The sequence below is a fragment of the Ambystoma mexicanum genome, chromosome 4q (genome assembly GCF_040938575.1).
Source record: "Ambystoma mexicanum isolate Mex_15411 chromosome 4q, UKY_AmexF1_1, whole genome shotgun sequence".
Lineage (NCBI taxonomy): Eukaryota > Metazoa > Chordata > Amphibia > Caudata > Ambystomatidae > Ambystoma > Ambystoma mexicanum.
In genome coordinates, this window is record NC_090928.1 from 396,169,101 (window position 1) to 396,187,778 (window position 18,678).

The following is an 18,678-nucleotide window of genomic DNA, read 5'->3' on the forward strand; positions in this document are numbered from 1 at the left end:
TAAACATCACACGCGGTTTGTATTTCACACGCGCTTAGTATTTCACACGCGCTTTGTACACCCGCGCTAAAAATCACACGCGCTTTGTATTTCACACGCGCTTAGTATTTCACACGCGCTTTGTACACCCGCGCTAAAAATCACACGCGCTTAGTATTTCACACGCGCTTTGTATTTCACACGCGCTTTGTATTTCACACGCGCTTTGTAGTTCTCACGCAGCGTATAGCTTTTCGCGCAAAGGATCACCCGCGCAATAAAACACACGCGCGTTTAAAATGGCACGAGACCAACCTTTACTCGCGCTCGGAATACACACGCTAGAAAGCACGCGCTCACTTGAATACGCACGCGACAGTCAAAATCTCGCGCTAAGGAACACCGCACTGGAAACACAAGCGCACTCCGATATTTCAATAGTTTTAGTAGAAACACTACTTTTAACGAATTTTCAAGGAGAATGTTATTAAGATGAACAGATTTACAGTAGAAATAAAGTCACTTATCTCCTGAGCGAATTCACAAAGATTTCCTGCTTTTCCTATCTTCAAAACGAATTCCTGCCAGCTGAAGACTTCTCCTGAACCCCCAAGAAAGTAGCCGCTCAACTGCTGAGATCTGAAGGATAAAATCCACCAGGCCTAATACTAAAGCAGGAGCAGCCACTGAACAGGTCCTCTCAGATGGGGTTTTGATGATGAAAGGCACAGAGTGACAGTTTAGAATGTTCATTGTTGTTCAGCATTGTCTTCTAGCCAATCAGAGCTGTCACTGTGAGGCTCCATCTTGCCTTGGGTCAGAACCAGGATTCTGAATCAACAAGTTAAGGCCTAACCAACTATAATGGAAAACTTCCCACCCACACAAAGCTAATCTGAAAAGGATAATAATAAAAAGGAAACTTGAATAAGAGAAGGAAACCTGACAGTACCCCCCTCCTAATGCCCAGTCTCTGGGCCTATCTTGTGTGGGTTTTTAGCATGAAACTTAGCCACTAAACGGGGGGCATGTACATCAACTGAATCTTCCCAAGATCGTTCCTCCGGTCCATATCCCTCCCAATCAATCAAATACTGCAACCTTCCCCTCACTTTCCTAGAATCCAAAATTTGTTTAACCACAAATTCCTCAGATGAATCCTCCAAAATCACAGGGGAAGGTGGTGTTCTGAATCTAGTTCCTGAACAAACTGGTTTTAAAAGACTAACATGAAAAGTAGGATGTACCTTCAATTGCTTGGGTAATTTCAATCGTACTGCCACAGGGTTGATGATTTTCTCTACCTCAAAAGGGCCCACAAATCTTGGACTGAACTTATTTTTCCCCTTAATTTTCAGATATCGGGTAGAAAGCCAAACTAAGTCCCCCACCTTATATTCAGGTCCAGTTTTTCTTCTCAAATCGGCATATCTCTTATATTTCAACTTATTTTCTCCCAGAACCTTTTTTGCTCTATCCAAGTTATTTTTCATTATCAACAAACGATCTTCCACTCTAGGATTCCCTGAATCTTCCTCCAACACCTCAAAACTCAGAAAACGAGGATGAAACCCACGACCCAACAAGAAAGGGGACATAGAAGTAGCATCTTTTCCACAATTGTTGTAAGAGAATTCTGCCAACCACACCAAATCCACCCATTCCTCTCTAGCTTGTAAATAACACCTTAAAAACTTCTCCAATTCTTGATTTACTCTCTCCACTTGTCCATTACTTTCCGGATGATACCCAGAAGTCAAACTAACTTCCACTCCAAGTTTCTTACAGAAGGCCCTCCAGAATTTTGAAATAAATTGAGATCCCCGGTCAGAGATAACTTGACTTGGGAGTCCATGTAGTCTAACTACACCCTGCAAAAAACTATGAGCCAGTTTTTCCGCGGTAACCTCTCCCTCTATTGGTAAAAAATGTGCTTCTTTAGTAAGAAGATCGACCACAACAAGAATGGTAGTACAACCCTTATCTTGAGGGAGATCAACTATGAAATCCATAGAGATTGTGTGCCAAGGACGAGGAGGAACAGGTAATGGCTCCAATAAACCATGCGGCTTCCCAACTTGACTTTTCTCTTGTGCACAGACTGCACAAGTTTTAACAAAATTCAAGGTGTCTTGGCGAATTTTTTCCCACCAAAAATTCCTTCGAACCAGTTCCAGAGTTTTTCTGAACCCAGGATGTCCTGCTAAAATGGATTCATGACAATTTCTCAAAACCTTTTCTCTCAACTCATCAGTAGGTACATAAAGCTTGTTATCAAAAAAAGGAAGATTGTCTTTCAACTTTCTAGCTGGATCCATTCTCACCCACTCCTCCATCTTCTGCAAGGACATATTCTGACGAACTTCATTCAAAAAATCAATTTCTTTAATGGCTCCAGCTAACAAAAAACGTTCTGGAGCAATTATAGGTTCTGGTTCTATAATCTCTTTGTCTTCACTTCCAGGAAATTGGCGAGATAACGCATCAGCTTTTTTGTTTTGACTTCCGGGTTTAAAAGTCACAATGAAATCATAATCTGCAAAGAACAAAGACCAACGAAGTTGGCGTGGAGACAAAGTTCTTGCAGATTTTAAAAACAATAAATTTCGATGATCAGTAAGGACCGTTACTGTATGTCTTGCTCCTTTAAGAAAATGTCTCCATTCTTCAAAAGCGGACTTTATTGCTAACAGTTCCCGATCAGCAATTGTGTAGTTCACTTCAGCAGCAGAAAACTTTCTAGAAAAGAATGCAACTGGATGTATTTGACCAGTAGTTTCATTCCTTTGAGAAAGCACCGCCCCCAACGCTAAATTTGAAGCGTCCGCCTCCAAAAAAAAAGGTTTGGAAAGATCTGGATGAATTAGAATTGGACTAGAAGTAAATCTTTGTTTTAACTCTTGAAAAGCCTTTTCTGCTTCAAGGTCCCAGTCAAATTTCACTCCTTTTTTCAAAAGCCTCGTTATAGGAGCAACCAGCCGAGAAAAACCTTCTATAAATCTCCTATAAAAATTGGCAAATCCTAAGAAACTTTGTATTTCCTTAACCTTAGTAGGAGGGGGCCATTCAAGAACGGCTTGCACTTTTTTAGGATTCATTTCTAAACCCTTAGGTGAAATTATAAAACCTAAAAACTCCACAGAATCGGTATGGAATTGACTTTTTTCCAATTTGGCAAACAAATGATTTTCTCGCAACTTTTGTAACACCAAGCGCACATGTTTCTGATGTTGATCTAGGTCAGAAGAGAAAATCAAAATATCATCGATATAAACGACAACAAAAATATCCAAGTATTCTCTAAAAACCTCATCAATGAAAAATTGGAAAGCCGCTGGAGCATTACATAGACCGAATGGCATAACCTGATATTCAAACAGCCCAAATCTGGTCTTAAACGCTGTCTTCCATTCGTCCCCTTCCTGCACACGTACAAGATGGTAAGCTCCACTCAGATCTAATTTTGAGAAAATATTTGCTCCTTGTATTTGATTAAGCATTTCTGAGATGAGAGGAAGAGGATACCGGTTCTTAATAGTGACTTTGTTAACTGCTCGATAATCTATGCAAGTTCTAAGCGAGCCATCCGGTTTTGGTACAAAAAATAAAGGAGAGGCCGCAGGTGACTTAGAATGACGAATAAATCCTTTGGCCAAATTTTCTGACAAATATTCTTTTAAATAATCATTCTCTTTCTCAGTAAGAGCATATACCCTACTACTAGGCAAAATTGTTCCTGGCTCCAGTTCAATTTTACAATCAAAGGATCTATGGGGTGGTAATTCTCCTGCCACTTTCTCATCAAATACGTCCCAGAAATCTTTATAACACTGGGGAAGTTGACCCACTACAGCTCCCACATCATGACCTCCAATTCCAGTCTCAGCCAGAAAACTAGACACGGAATTACTTTGTTTTACCTCTTCCTCTAAGAGACTTCCTGAAAAGCAATTCTCTTTACAAAAATCGGATTGCATGTCAATTGTCCTAGCACTCCAATCAATTAGGGGATTATGGAGAGTAAGCCAAGGCATGCCCAAGATAATCTTCAACAAAGGGGCATCAATTAACTCAAACGAAATTATCTCTTTGTGACCTCCTGATAACTCCAAAGTTAAAGAACCAGTTCTATGAGTAATAGGACCAGAAGATAAACATGTACCATCAACAGCCCTAGCCTGCTCTACAACCTCCTTCAGAACAATTGGAATTCCCAACGATTTGGCCAGACCCCAATCCATGAAATTCCCAGTCGCACCCGAGTCAATCATTACAGGACCATTTCCCTTACACTCCAAATCAAAAAATAAGGATACATTTATGGTTATATGAGGGACCGCTGTCTGCACCGTATTAGCGATCTGTTGTACCTTGATTGCTGAGGAAGAAGTCTTCTTGGGAGTGTAAGGACAGTTTCCTAAAAAGTGCCCACCTCTTCCACAGTATAAACAAAGATTATTATCTCTCCTCCTAGTCTTTTCCTCCACTGTTAACGGGCCTCTGATTCTTGGAGATGAATTATTCCCTTTGGGTTTACTCTCTATTTTAGGTTTATCTACTCTAAGTATAGACTTTACATCACTCTGACCATGACGTCTCTCTGCCTTCCTTTCACTCAAACGGAAGTCCAATTGAATAACCAAATCAATCAGACCTTCACAAGTAGGAGGGCGTTCAACTACTCCAGACAAAGCATCCTTTAACTCATCTCTAAGGCCCCGATAAAACAACGAGGCCTGTTTAACCTCGGGCCACTTGCTTTCTAACACAAGGGACTTAAATTGTGTTATATAAGCAATCAAGTCTCTATTACCTTGTTTTAATTCTAAAAGTTCACCATCTACTTCCAGAGATAACTGTCTTCTATCAAACATTTTTCGGAATATCTCTAAAAAACTGGAATAATTTTCTAAAACCGCATTCTTTTGACTCACCAACAACCCAGCCCAAGCAGATGCCTCCCCAGAAAGATATGACAACATAAATGTTATCTTAGAAGCATCCGATGGAAATAATTCTGGTCTACTCATAAAATGTAATTCACATTGTGTTAAGAACACCCTAAATCTCTTGGAATCCCCATGATAACGTTCTGGGGGCGCCAAAGGAACTGGCATAATTATACTCCTTACCCCTTCTGCCACTGAAGGCGCCCGTTGTATGTGTGGTAACTGATCTTCTCTTTCTAACTCAGGTGGAGAACCTGCGCCCCCTGAAACCTCATCCTCTCTCCTTTCTCCCCGCTGTTGAATTTGTGTAACTTTAACACTTAAGTCATCTACCTTTTGACTAAGTAAGGCATTTTCTTCCCGAGAAATTTTCAACTCCTCCCGTAACTCCCTAATCAAAGATCCTAACATCTCCATGGATTCGTCGGGGTTCATGACAGCTCGGGCGGACTAAATTATTGGCCTTTCATTCTGTCAGGCTGAGAGGTCCTGTATCCGCGGAAGCTGCTGAACCCCCGACAATCCCCCTGAGATGTATTTCCCAGAACTAGTTTTCAATACAGCTCTGTAAACTACACCCCAAAGGGAAAGGGGGAATGGGACAACAAAACAACACCAGGCAGACTGCGTCAAGGCTAATCAGTGCTGAACCTGCAGAGGATAAAGAATAACATATACACTTCCTTAATTCACTTACTTAACCTTATGAATGGGAAGACATTAATCCTTAACTAATAACTGAGAATCCTACCTGGTTCTTCTCTTGAAATTTCTTAGAGAAGCGGTTAAGAAGCTGAAAATCTCTCTTACTTGCGATATTTGAAATTCCCAGCAACTTCTTACATTAGGCAAAACTGGAAGTCTTAGTTCTTTGTTTGTCTTTTTTCCAACATGCACTGGTAGTTCAATTAGATTGTCTTTAAAATGTTCTTTCTTGACATTTCAAAACTTTTCAAACTATTTATAATTTTCTTGAGTCTTTAAATCCTTGAAGAAAGAGGAAACACGTGCTAACTGCACACGCAGGTTATTTCCATTAAAATTATCGATGAACTTCACATAGAAATCTTCCTGGTTGAAGAACACGCGCAAACGGATGAAGACGCGCGATCAAAATAATCCACACGCGCAAAAAATCACACGCGCAATAGTCCACACGCGCAAGAATTCACACGCGCAATAGTCCACACGCGCAATAATGTTCTCCTGCGAGACACGCGAAATAAGAACACCCGCGCTATTGAGTTCAAACGCAACGAAGTGATTCTCACGCGCAAAATCACTCGCGATGGAAAAAACACACGCGCACTCACATGGCACGCGACGAACAGATTCTCGCGCTTTGTACACCCGCGCTAAACATCACACGCGCTTTGTATTTCACACGCGCTTAGTATTTCACATGGCTTTGTACACCCGCGCTAAAAATCACACGCGCTTTGTATTTCACACGCGCTTAGTATTTCACACGCGCTTTGTACACCCGCGCTAAAAATCACACGCGCTTAGTATTTCACACGCGCTTTGTATTTCACACGCGCTTTGTATTTCACACGCGCTTTGTAGTTCTCACGCAGCGTATAGCTTTTCGTGCAAAGGATCACCCGCGCAATAAAACACACGCGCGTTTAAAATGGCACGAGACCAACCTTTACTCGCGCTCGGAATACACACGCTAGAAAGCACGCGCTCACTTGAATACGCACGCGACAGTCAAAATCTCGCGCTAAGGAACACCGCACTGGAAACACAAGCGCACTCCGATATTTCAATAGTTTTAGTAGAAACACTACTTTTAACGAATTTTCAAGGAGAATGTTATTAAGATGAACAGATTTACAGTAGAAATAAAGTCACTTATCTCCTGAGCGAATTCACAAAGATTTCCTGCTTTTCCTATCTTCAAAACGAATTCCTGCCAGCTGAAGACTTCTCCTGAACCTCCAAGAAAGTAGCCGCTCAACTGCTGAGATCTGAAGGATAAAATCCACCAGGCCTAATACTAAAGCAGGAGCAGCCACTGAACACGTCCTCTCAGATGGGGTTTTGATGATGAAAGGCACAGAGTGACAGTTTAGAATGTTCATTGTTGTTCAGCATTGTCTTCTAGCCAATCAGAGCTGTCACTGTGAGGCTCCATCTTGCCTTGGGTCAGAACCAGGATTCTGAATCAACAAGTTAAGGCCTAACCAACTATAATGGAAAACTTCCCACCCACACAAAGCTAATCTGAAAAGGATAATAATAAAAAGGAAACTTGAATAAGAGAAGGAAACCTGACACTAAGTCCCCATGACAATGTAACCTTACACGAGGACTAGGCAGCTCAGACTAAAAGGCGAGAGGAATGTAACAACTCCTGGTTCTCTCCAAAGCTGCAAAAGAACCAACAAGGTTATCAATTACATGGCTCCAGAGAGCTTGCAATAAGACAGCAACTCCCTCTCCTAACTGTATGTTGAAGGACCCAGGTGAATGGATATTCCTTCTCCACCAGAACAAAGATAAGGTCCATAGGTCAGAAAACCATGCACCGTATTTTGCCTAGGAACGCTTAGGATGGACCGTTTGCAAGGGGACTGACCCGGGCGGCAAAAAGGGCACAAACTAAAAGAGGAGGGTGGAGGAATTCCTGGGATGTACTCCATCACCTGGGACATATCGCAAGTTCCACAATCCATAGGAAGTAAAGAAAGATCCAAAAAACTAAAGGAAACACACTTGTCCAAAGTGACTCAGGAAATCTGGTATCAAGGTATCCAAAAACACTGAGACAAACCAAATACAGTTCAAAAATGCAGGGTCCTAAACCAGGGAGTTCACAGGAGTTACCAAGACCAGATTAGACTCCAAAAAACCAGAAGTCAGGTTCACGAGCCAAGGTCAAAACAAGGAGCAAACCACAAACAGGAAAACACAGAGGCTACTTGCAGGGTAACGCCAGTAACAGCATACCTTGAGAAGCACCAAGCTGAATTCTATTGGTGTTTTATAGGAGAGCATGGGCATCACGTCGTGCCAGTCGCAGGGTGAGTGATGTAATCGCTCATGTTTACCGGGCGGCATCACGCACGCTACACCGCACTAGGGTGATTCTGGAGAATGTAGTGCGGAAGCACGGGCAGAGAGGCCAAGGCACCACCAATCAACTGAAGCATGTTGAGTCCAGGCCATCCTTTGTGTATGGAAGTGATTCCAGAAAGAATCTTGCAAGGTGCCACACAGACTGGCACGGGGTGCGGACAATGCAGAGTGCAGTAGTGGAGATCATCCAGGTGGAGTTGTAGTGGGGATTGGAGAGTGGCAAAGTGCTAGATGGAGGATCCCCACCTTAATGGTTCCTCCTACAGAGCCATGATGCCAAGGGCAGCCCCGACAAGATAAAGCTGAGAACCTGAACTTGAATCTGGCATGCCAATCCTGGTACAGATGCAGCTTTGCACCACTGCTGATGGTAGTTGGCCATTCATGGTTGCAGGAGCCTGATCTGCTAGCCTATTAAAAGTGCTTGGAGTGACAGTAGAGTGTGGCAGTTGTTAGGAGGCATACAGAGATGGCATATGAGCTGAAGAAAATAAACAAGCAAGATAGCAGTTCATCGGAGAGATATGCAGTCCTGAGAGAGAGTATGCGGTCGAGCAAGTAGGAGAAAACTTTGGAGGTAGGGAGAGTAGGAGAGTGAGATCTGGAGAAACATTTACCAAGTGTTGCAAGACTTGAAACAAGCCACGTGTCTGGCAGATGAGGTGAGCCACATGGTGATAGGTCAGAACCCTGCCTACAGACACAATAGCAGAAGTTAGACTACAGCATTGCCCATAAAAAGACCCAGATCACTTACAAAAGTAGTCCAGACAAAACATAAAAATCTGCATTGACTGTTAGGGACTTTTGTTTGACGGTCAGGGGGTATAGTCTCAAGGAGTTGAGGTAGGACTGGTAGACTACGTCATTAAGCAAGCTGGAATGGCTCCTTTTTAGTTTCTTTTAAGATGCCCAACCCTATGATGCGGTTCACCCTAAACCCAGTTTTCATGTTTGTTGTAAAGTAAGCCTGTGTGAACCGCATTTTCTGAGTCACGCTATGCTGGTTAATCCCTCAGCTGCTGTAGCAATCCACCAAGGTGAAAAGAATTCACAGCACCTTGATCATGCCAGTAATATGCTTACGGAGAATCTTCCAAACCATCGGACGCAGCTGTTATGCCTGAACTCTGTTGGCAAAGTACACTTCAGTTATTCTCTACTGACTTTAAAATGTGCACGATTTGAATAATTGTACCCGACAAACATCTGTCTGTTTTTCTCTCCAGTACTATTACTCCGTGAGAATCTTTCCTGGGCAAGAACCAACCAATGTCTGGGTCGGATGGATCACATCGGACTTCCATCAATACGACACAGCCTTTGACCTGGATAGAGTCCGCACTGTCACTGTCACTTTGGGGGATGAAAAAGGGAAAGTTCATGAGAGGTTTGTTTGCTTTTAGTTATTAATTCTTGTCTTTGGATATTAATGTTTACATTCCGTGTTATGTTCTGAAATTCCACCTGATGTAGCACTTTCAGCTTTTCTTTGACACATCAAGGGGTACGCCACATCTACATTTTGATTTCTACACTGAGAGGACCTTGCTTATTGCTAAACTTGCAACAGTGATTTATTTACATTTTTTTTGTAAAAAAGGACTTGCACATTGAACACTTCATTCAGCTTTGTTTTTTATGCTATTATACTGATACTTCTTTAAATCTTCATCTAGGCATGACAGAATGCGGTTGCATATGTGTACACATTAGGACACACAGGCCCTAAAATCATAAAAAGCCTGGTTCTTAGAAAACGACTTCCCAATCAAGAAAGCAGTGAAGAGAGGAACCAGAATTCTTGTTTCTGTTGTGTGTGCGCCCTGAGGCCTATGGGCATATGGCATGTAACAAGAAATAAAATAAATAAATAACTGCATTATGATTACAACCAAACACCTTAGCCAACCGCCACGTTTTCTGCATTATCCTAAATGGCAGAATATATGGGGTTTGCTGGATATTAGTCTTACATTGACTCCAGCATATTACCACACTCCTTGGAAAGGCACCTTCGAAAGTGGCGGCTCTCTTGAACTTAGGTGTTTCTAGTTGAACGGTTCCTGCCTCTTGAGGCCCCTCGAGCCACCGTAGATCCGATGGTTTGATGCCAAATAGCTGGGATTGTTGCCGTGAGTGGCCGTGTATGTGAGATACAGGATCCTCACATACCAGGCAACCATTGCAGTGCTCTCGAGATGTGTGCAATTTGCTCAGATATGTTCGTCTACGAGAGCAGTCTGGCTGCAGCCTGCGAGATGGCGAATGGGGATTTAGCAAGAATGAGATGATCAGGCGTTGAGCTAGTGATGTCAAATCTGTGGGGATGACACCTTTAATAGCGTTCAATCAAAAAAGATGACATTTGGTGGACTTAACAAAGAATGACTGTGAGGTATGAATGAAAGAGTACAGCGAATGCTACTCTTCCCCATCAGAAATGCCAGCTGTGGAAGAAGGCAGGGAAGTATTTTTTCATTCCTTTTTCGACAATGGGGATATAATGAGGATGACATATGGCCGTGAAATTGGTCACAACACATGTGACTCATATGTGTTGCTGCATAACAGAAACAGGTGGCCCCAGGGGCAACTTAGGGCTGCTGAGCAAAGAGATCACTAGTGGTAGCTACCACTCACCAACATTTGTAGTTCCAAACCCCCACTGTCAGTCACCATTACAAGATTGTATAATATTTTGACTATAACACTGTGCCACTTTCCTTTAATGCAGAGGAAATGAAGACTCTCCAAAACACTTACAAACAAGATACATGAATGTCATTGCATATCAAAAGTTTAACTCTAAGAGTGTCATGCTCTATTGAGGACGGTCTACAATTACTACACAGTATGGCTGTGTTTCCTTTTGATTTTTTCTAAGCATTACTGGCCCAAGCCTCTTGATTACTTCCACCCGCCTAGAAGTCTTCCTCTGCCTCTGACTATTAGCACAGTGGCACGCGGGTGCAAGACTGGGGAGCTCTCTTAGCTCCTGGGCCTTTATGGGATTTGTGTGACCAATGAAAGTGAACCCCATCTGTGGTTTTATGGATATCAAATTTAAATAAATGTCTGGAAACAACGTGCTTCCCAAGGCTGATGACTCCCCACAAAAACTTCAAACGTTAGTTTTTCCATAACGAAATGCTGCTGAATGAATTGTGCATTAAATCACATTTTGCTTCATACACTTCTAGACTTACTCTAAACCATAATCTCTGCAAGTTCACACATAATATGGTATTGTGCGATTTTCATCATGCTGCTTGCCAGCCTAATTACCTTCAAGGCACAAGGACAAGCTCTCTCTGATGTTAACACAAAAATACATGAAGATAGGATACAATTGTACAAAGGTGGATTCAGCCCCTGGTATCACTCCATACGGCCATAGGCAATGGAAAGACAAGGAGAAAGGGTTGGCAACTAATGAAAACCTGTCGACTAATATTTTCTCAAAACATCTCTTTGGAGTTTTGCACTGATCATTGGGTGGCTTTTTGTGTGTTAGCAGCTTCGGAGCAAACCTTTCCATAGCAGAAACATGCAGGTTCTTAGCATTCTACAACACAAAGGATCCAGTCTAAACACGGCGTTCTTTCTAGACATATGTTTAGGTCACCTCTAAAGGTCTGTATAGCTCCAAACTAGTGGCCGCTGTAAGGTCTTGGGTGCTGATGAGATGTTGTCATAAGGTGCCAACGTGCTGTAAATCAGGTCTATGGGCTTCATTACGAGTATGGTGATCCGGAAACAAGTGGGCCGCTAGCAACATACCGGGACCCTTTCCGGACCGCCATACTCAGAGAATGCTGGTAGGGGCACGGATCCTCCAGCAGGCCTGACCTACCGGGAAAGCAGGCCTCTACACTCATGTCTCCCACTAAAGCACCGGCACCTTTAGCAACGGTGCCAGTGCTTCACTCCCCCCATTGCCATGGAGTACTCTAGGACTCCATGGGAATGGGGATTTACCGTTCCGCTTCCACTTGTAATATCCTGGTGGCACCGGATATCAGGCAGCGGAATTGGTGTTACACGGTTGCTGGCAACCCACCGGTACTCCATTGGGTTTCTCTTCTGCAATATCATGTTTGTGCTCATGGGCTTTGCAATGGGGGCCGTGGGAACACTGAGTTAAGATGGTCATCACTTCCCGAACACACAGAATTTTGTTGCGATAAATTAGCTCACCTTAACTCTCTCTTAACTAATGTTTATTTTTGCAGTGAATTTCAAGGGTTTTGTTATGTTACATTTTCTTTGGGACACCCAAGCCATGGCCTGTAGCCATGACCACTGTCCATGTTGCAACAATGGCTTATAAAAAGACAAAACCTCCACCTATCAGCTAATGTCGATGTTCTCTTAACTAAAGTTTTTTCACTGAATTTTAAAACGTTTCCTATGCTCCTCGAGGCACACCAGACATGGCCTTCAGTCGTGGCTGCTGTCCCTGTTGCATCAATGATTTTAAAAGAGGTAAGGTCACTGGCCTACTGGGCAAGGCCCATATCCCCCTAGGGACCTCAGGATCCACTGCCCTTCAGCCATTTCTAGTGGGCCACTGGCCATGGTGCGTGGTCTCAGGGTCCGCTGGCCAGGACTGTGTCCATTGTATTCCACTGGCCATGGCTGTGTTCATTAAATGTGTTTTGCCAATTCTTCCCAAAGACCCTTTACACTTGCTAGTACATGTGATCTGTGCAAGTTTAATTGAGGGTTCAAGTGACTTGTTTTTCCCCTTCCCATTCCAGCGATTATAATCTCTGAGTATGCCAATTCCTGAGGTAACGTAACGCTTGTCATTTCCCCAGGATAATGAGAATATGCACACAAAAGAAAAGTCTTCCCCGTCCTTACTGTCACTCACAATGGGCCTCCCTTCTCTTTTACTTGGTTCACCCACTCACCTCCATTATGCTTTCCTTCCCGGCCTCCCTGACCATCTCCCGTTGCCCCCTTACAATGTTTGGTTTGTGTGACCCAGTTTCTTTTCTGAGCGTGTCGTTGATGTGACCATGGTAATCTCGTGAGATTACCCTGATAATGCTCAAAAATTAAAAAGTCTTCCCCGTCCTCACTGACACTCACCATGTGCCTCCCTCCTTTTTCCTTGTCCCCCAACCTCCCTTCATCAAATTTTCCTTCCCTGGCACTCACCCATTACCCCCTTGTTTCTGAGAAAATGTCATCCAAATTCATCCAGCAAGTCAAAAGTTATTAGCAATGGACTTTTGGGAAAAGTCTTTGTACACAGGCTTCACCTTGCCACTAAGTCAATGCTAACTTCTTGTATATTGATAGGTTGCACTCCCCAGACAAAGAGTACTTTTTGGGCAGCTTATAATTCTGGTGCTTTTTGACAAATCTGCACAACATTTTCCAAAAAATATAGAATCATTGTTTGGGTAAGTCTTGCCCGGTTTTGTAATGGGGGCAGAGTTATAAAAGAGGTCCTAAACTTTTTAAAACCATAATTCACTTACATGAAAATAATTTCTGTTGCATCTACAGCCAGAACCGCTGAACAGATTTTCACCAAACTTGCATGAGGAGCACTGGTCTGGTGGCCCGAAAATGTGCTTTTGCAAATTTGGTGGTTATGTGGCTACAGAGTTTTTTCAAAAATTAGCAAAAAGATGGTAAAGAAATGAGTGTTATCTTGGTCTAGTCTGGTGATTCACTTCCTGATTCGGTGTCTGCAGACACCTCTTGACATGAGGCATGCCAAAAATGTTGAAATGAACGTCCGGTTGTATTTGCGACCGATATATATATATATATATATATATATATATATATATATATATATATATATATATATATATATATATATATATATTATAGTGCAGTGGTCACGCACTACAGTTAAGTTGAGTATCGAGTTCCATAAGAAACATGAAAAATGAGTTACTAATAACTTTTGACTCGTATGACAGAGTTGGCTGAAATTTTGCAAATAAGATTGTAGTCATAGGCCTCCTCAGGCTGGACATTTCGATAAAGATCTGCTTAAATAAATGTTTTTAAGAAAGCAAAAAAACATTGTTTCCGGCCTAGTCCCCATTTATTTTCCCGTAGAGAATAAGTTACGTTTTTGCTGAAACACACAGCCAAAACTGTTGGATAGAATTGGACCAGGTATGAAACAACTTGGGTGTGAAGCGTTGACTCGATTTCTGGGACTGGTCTGGAGTTATTGCTTTCAGTAGTTTTAAAAATATTTGATGAAGGGGGTGCCCCCTTCTCCCAAAATTGTAGGTATATCTCCCATGGTGCATTGCAGCAGAGAGACCTTTCAGAAATTAAACAACATTTTATTTTTGTTCTATGCAAGAAATAACCATATTGCGAGAATAGCAGCAGCTTGCCGAAATTGAAAAGTGGAAGAAATGCTATTTGGAGGGGGGTGGGGGGGAAGGATGCATTGCCGTCAGGCAATCGCTGGCAAGGGGGAAAGAGGACACTGTGTGAAATTGGGAATTTGAGGTGTTGGTGACCAAGTTCATATCTCAAACGATTTCTCATAGCTTTGGTTAATTGGCGGGATTACCGCAACTATGAAAGAAACCTAATCGTGAATTAAACCACGGGTATTGGAGGGAATAGGAGAGGACTAGGGAGGGAAAGAGGAGATAAGGTGGGGCTGGGAGCATGCCAAAGGTAGGGGGGCACTTGGTGAGTGTATGGGAGGGCAGGGATGAACTTTTACCCCATTTTTGCAGATAACCACAGTTATTCGGGGGTTGCGGATGCCTGCAGATAACCAGCAGTGTTTTACAATATACAGTTCCACTGTGCTCACTGTCCAGGGCCAAAGACCTTGGCTATAGGACTCAAAAGACATATGTAGTGGCCACAGCATGCGTAGTCACTTAGTGGGTCCAAAAGAAACCTTTTGAGGGAACATATACAGTGGACAAGTTTGAATGCAGTGGCCACTGGCCATGGCCAAAGGTCATGGCTAGTTGGCCTGTAGTGTTTTAAAATATACAGTGAGCCCAGCCAAAGGCTGGGCTCACTGGCTAGTGCTGAAGACCTTGGCTAGTGGGCCCAAAAGACATGTATTTTGGCTACAGTCGTAGGTCGTGGCTACCTAGTGGGTCTAAAAGAAACATATTGGGAGAACATATAGAGTGAAAAAGGCCAAAGGCCATGGCTTGTGGCCCGGTAGTGTTTTAAAATATACAGTGGGCTTGGCTTAAGGCTGTTCTCACTGGCCCTGGCTTGTGGGCCCAAATGACATGTGTAGTTGCCACAGCCAAAGGTCATGGCCACCTAGTGGGTCCAAACCAAAAGAAACATATTGGGGGAACCTGTACAGTGGACATGGCCGAAGACCATGGCTACTGGCCCGGTAGTGTTTAAAATATACAGTGGGCATGGGCAAAGTGGTTCCAAAAGCAAAACATGGGGGGACATGTACAGTGGACACAGCCAAATGCAGTGGGCACTGGCCATGGCCAAAGGCCTTGGCTAGTGGCCCAGTAGTGTTTTAAAATATACAATGGGCACGGCCAAAGTCACTGGCCAGGTCTAAAGGCTCTGACTCGTGGGCCCAAAAGACATGCATAGTGGCCACGTCCAAAGGCTGTGGCCAACTAGTGGGTGTAAAAGAAACACATTGGAGGAGCATATACAGTGGACATAGCCGATATATGTATGAAAAAAATGTTAACCTACAGCCTGAACAACTAGATGGATGTTTACCAATTTGCAAAAAAAGAGCGGTGGCCAGGTAATTAAAGTGTGCCTATGCAATTTGGTGTTAATGTATCCAATGTTTTCTTTATTGATTGCCAAAAGTATGGCAAAACATGTTGAGAAAGAACTGTGGTGCCTATGAGCATGGTCAATCTTGCCACAGCTCTTTGCTGCCAAGGACCAGCAATGGAGCCATATAGTGGCCAGACTGAGTGTCTACTATAGGTTGCTTGGGTGTGGGCAGAAATCAAGGCCCCAGGAGGTCAGTGGGAAGGTCCCTTTAAGGGGGTATAGTGGCCACTGGCTTTGCTTTTGTAGTTGACTTGGTGGGTGTATTGCATGACCAAACCTCATTCCCCAATTCAGCTATAAGTTGCAACCCTAGCATGTGCTGCTCAAAGTGGCATACAACAACGTGCAATGCAAACAATATTTTCTTCTTTAATGGAACATTGGAGTTCTTTTATATATGCTAAAAAGGGACATCTTACTAACTTACTTAAAGTGCTATAATATAATGAAACACATTAGCTTAATAAAAGCTCTGGAAATTTAGCTAAGAAAAGGGGATTTTATGGTTGCAGTGCAAAATCTAAAAACCAAGAAATTCAACAGTTATACTAAACTACACAACCATACCTCGCACTCCCACCACGGTAGCAGATGTTACCTGTCTGTATATCAGTTTTATATGCACCAAAGCTCTAACCATACTGTTCATTTCCAGGCAAATGCCAAGTGCTTGATGTCTACTTATCCGTCGACTAAATTACGCAGTTCTGATCAGCCTAGGCATACAATTCTACAGACGAGTACCCCGCATAAGCCAAATATGCATCAAGCACATGCCTAGTGCGTGATGTACATTTAGCCCTTATTTCCAGGTATAACCTTACACAGAGTTCGGACTAGACATATATTTCCACTGCCAAGTGCACCAGATAAGCAATGCTCTGCTTACATGCTCACTGCTGTAGCTATTGTATATGGTAATGCATTTTTGAAAATTGCTGTTTTCTTAGCAGGACTTTAATAGACTGTTTGTTTTATGATAAGTATATTTTGTGAAAAATGGCCCAACCCATAAGAGTCCTCTGCCTGTGCCCTTACCTATGTTGGCTGCAAAACCCTAGACACAACCTCTATCACTTTCAGTCCCGATCTCTACCGATTGTTGATGTCTTCCATGATGTCATCCATGATGCAGATTCCGAGGCTATCTGTGATGTCATGTGTGTTGGTATGCGCAGTGCACGGTGAGGGACATGAGTTATGGGTACATAGGTTACCATACCTGGTGAATTCTTAGGGTTTTTAGATTTTTTTGCTGCAACCATAATGCCCCTTTGAAATTTTTTCACTCAATATGTGTGTATGTGTTCAGTTTGCTCGTACTATGTTAGTCACGGGAATAATAAAGTGTTGATCCAAAAGAAAATAACATGCATTTACGTTAGTTAGGCTCGTGAGGCAATTTATTTGCAAGCTTTCAAGGTCTTGACCACTTCCTCAATCAGGGATGGAATGAAGCTTGGGAAACCATTACAACATTACAGCTGAAATAGCCCCACTTAGGGCTAAAGCAGGGGCTATTTAAACTGTAATTCTGAAATCTTTTTCTAAGGCTTCACTCGAGTGCATGTTTCATCAACAATGGAAACCCCAAGATCCCTCAGTTGAACTCAGTGCTGCAAGGATCTAGTTAGGCCCTGGAATGTGCCAGTTGATTATTCAGTGAAAAAAATGACTTTGTGGTAATTTACTTCAAAACTACCACCCTCTACCCCAAACCCCTCCTCACTACCTTTTAACCCTTAACCCGCCGCTACATATATATAATTAGAAGTAATCCGTTAGAAGTAAATGATTACAAAGTCATTTCTATCGTTGAAACAACGGGAGGCCAGTTAGAGATGCGAGCAGTGGTATTGCTCTGTTATTGCAGTGTGTTTGTAGACAGATTGTCACCATGTGTGAGTGGTATGAAGTTGTGAGAGATGATGATATGAGTCAGTTAGTGGGGCATGACAGAGTCTGGTTCAAGATTGTTTGCCAAGTGTTGATGGCATTTTAGGTTGTTGCCTTTGTTCAGGAGGGTTGTGGCTTTTCTGCTTCTTTTAAAGGGTGTGGGGATATCAACTCTATTGCGTCCTATTTGACTTACTGCGTGGCTGGTGCATTGGTGCAGGTCCATTGCATCTTCAGAGGTTGGGGATTATTTTACCTGAACGAGTCGGTTGTTCCATAATGCTTGACTGATATGATTTTGTGTCAGGCGGAGGAGTTTCCGTGTGTTCAATGTTACCAAGAGTGGCTGTCGGTTGTTTGAGTTTTTCATGTTAATGCCAAACTGGTTTCATTTGAATGGATATGCTTTCAGTGGTTTCCTGAAAAGCAGGTGGTCCTTCTCTGTATGCATAGGCCTAGTTATACAGTTCCTGAGTTTGGTTAGCAGGAAAGAGAAGGAAGCTCTCCCTGGCACTTCCAATTGAATCTTGGCAACATTGCTAAGGCTGCGTTGCGGGGTCACAGTTTTATCCCTATGGTTTGTAGTGGATATGTTTCATTGTGATGGATTCCAGGCCCCTGCCATGGAAGGTGTAATGATGTCTTCAAAATCGCAGAAGAAGTCTAGATCCTGTGTTTTGGGCACTTTGTAGTCTGTACAGTACGTACTCTGGAAGCCCCAGATAGCAGCTCTTGGTACGGTCTAATCTTGGGAGTACTAGTGTGAATACTGCCAATGCTCTCTTTGTGAAGCTTAGGCAAGCCATGATGCACCACATTGTTTGGAGATGAAATACAAAGCTCCATATGATGGCTTTACCCTGCATAGAACATGACATTGCTATCCCTAAACAAACCAAACTGTAACCATTGTGATGGGCATAGGCCAGGTTTCCAGTCCTTTAAGCCAAGGGATTGGTGTAGACATCGGTAGTGAGGTGCTACA

The 18,678-nt window shown here is 42.9% G+C and overlaps 1 protein-coding gene across 1 annotated transcript in view; it reads left to right on the forward strand.

Annotated features, from left to right (window-relative positions):
- The window catches only part of RYR2 (ryanodine receptor 2), a 3,854,281-nt gene that overhangs the window by 1,711,879 nt on the left and 2,123,724 nt on the right, over window positions 1-18,678 (forward strand). The window contains exon 33 of the mRNA XM_069607971.1: window positions 9,242-9,402. Coding sequence (XP_069464072.1) covers window positions 9,242-9,402 — 161 coding nt within the window. The remainder of the gene's footprint in view (window positions 1-9,241; window positions 9,403-18,678) is intronic.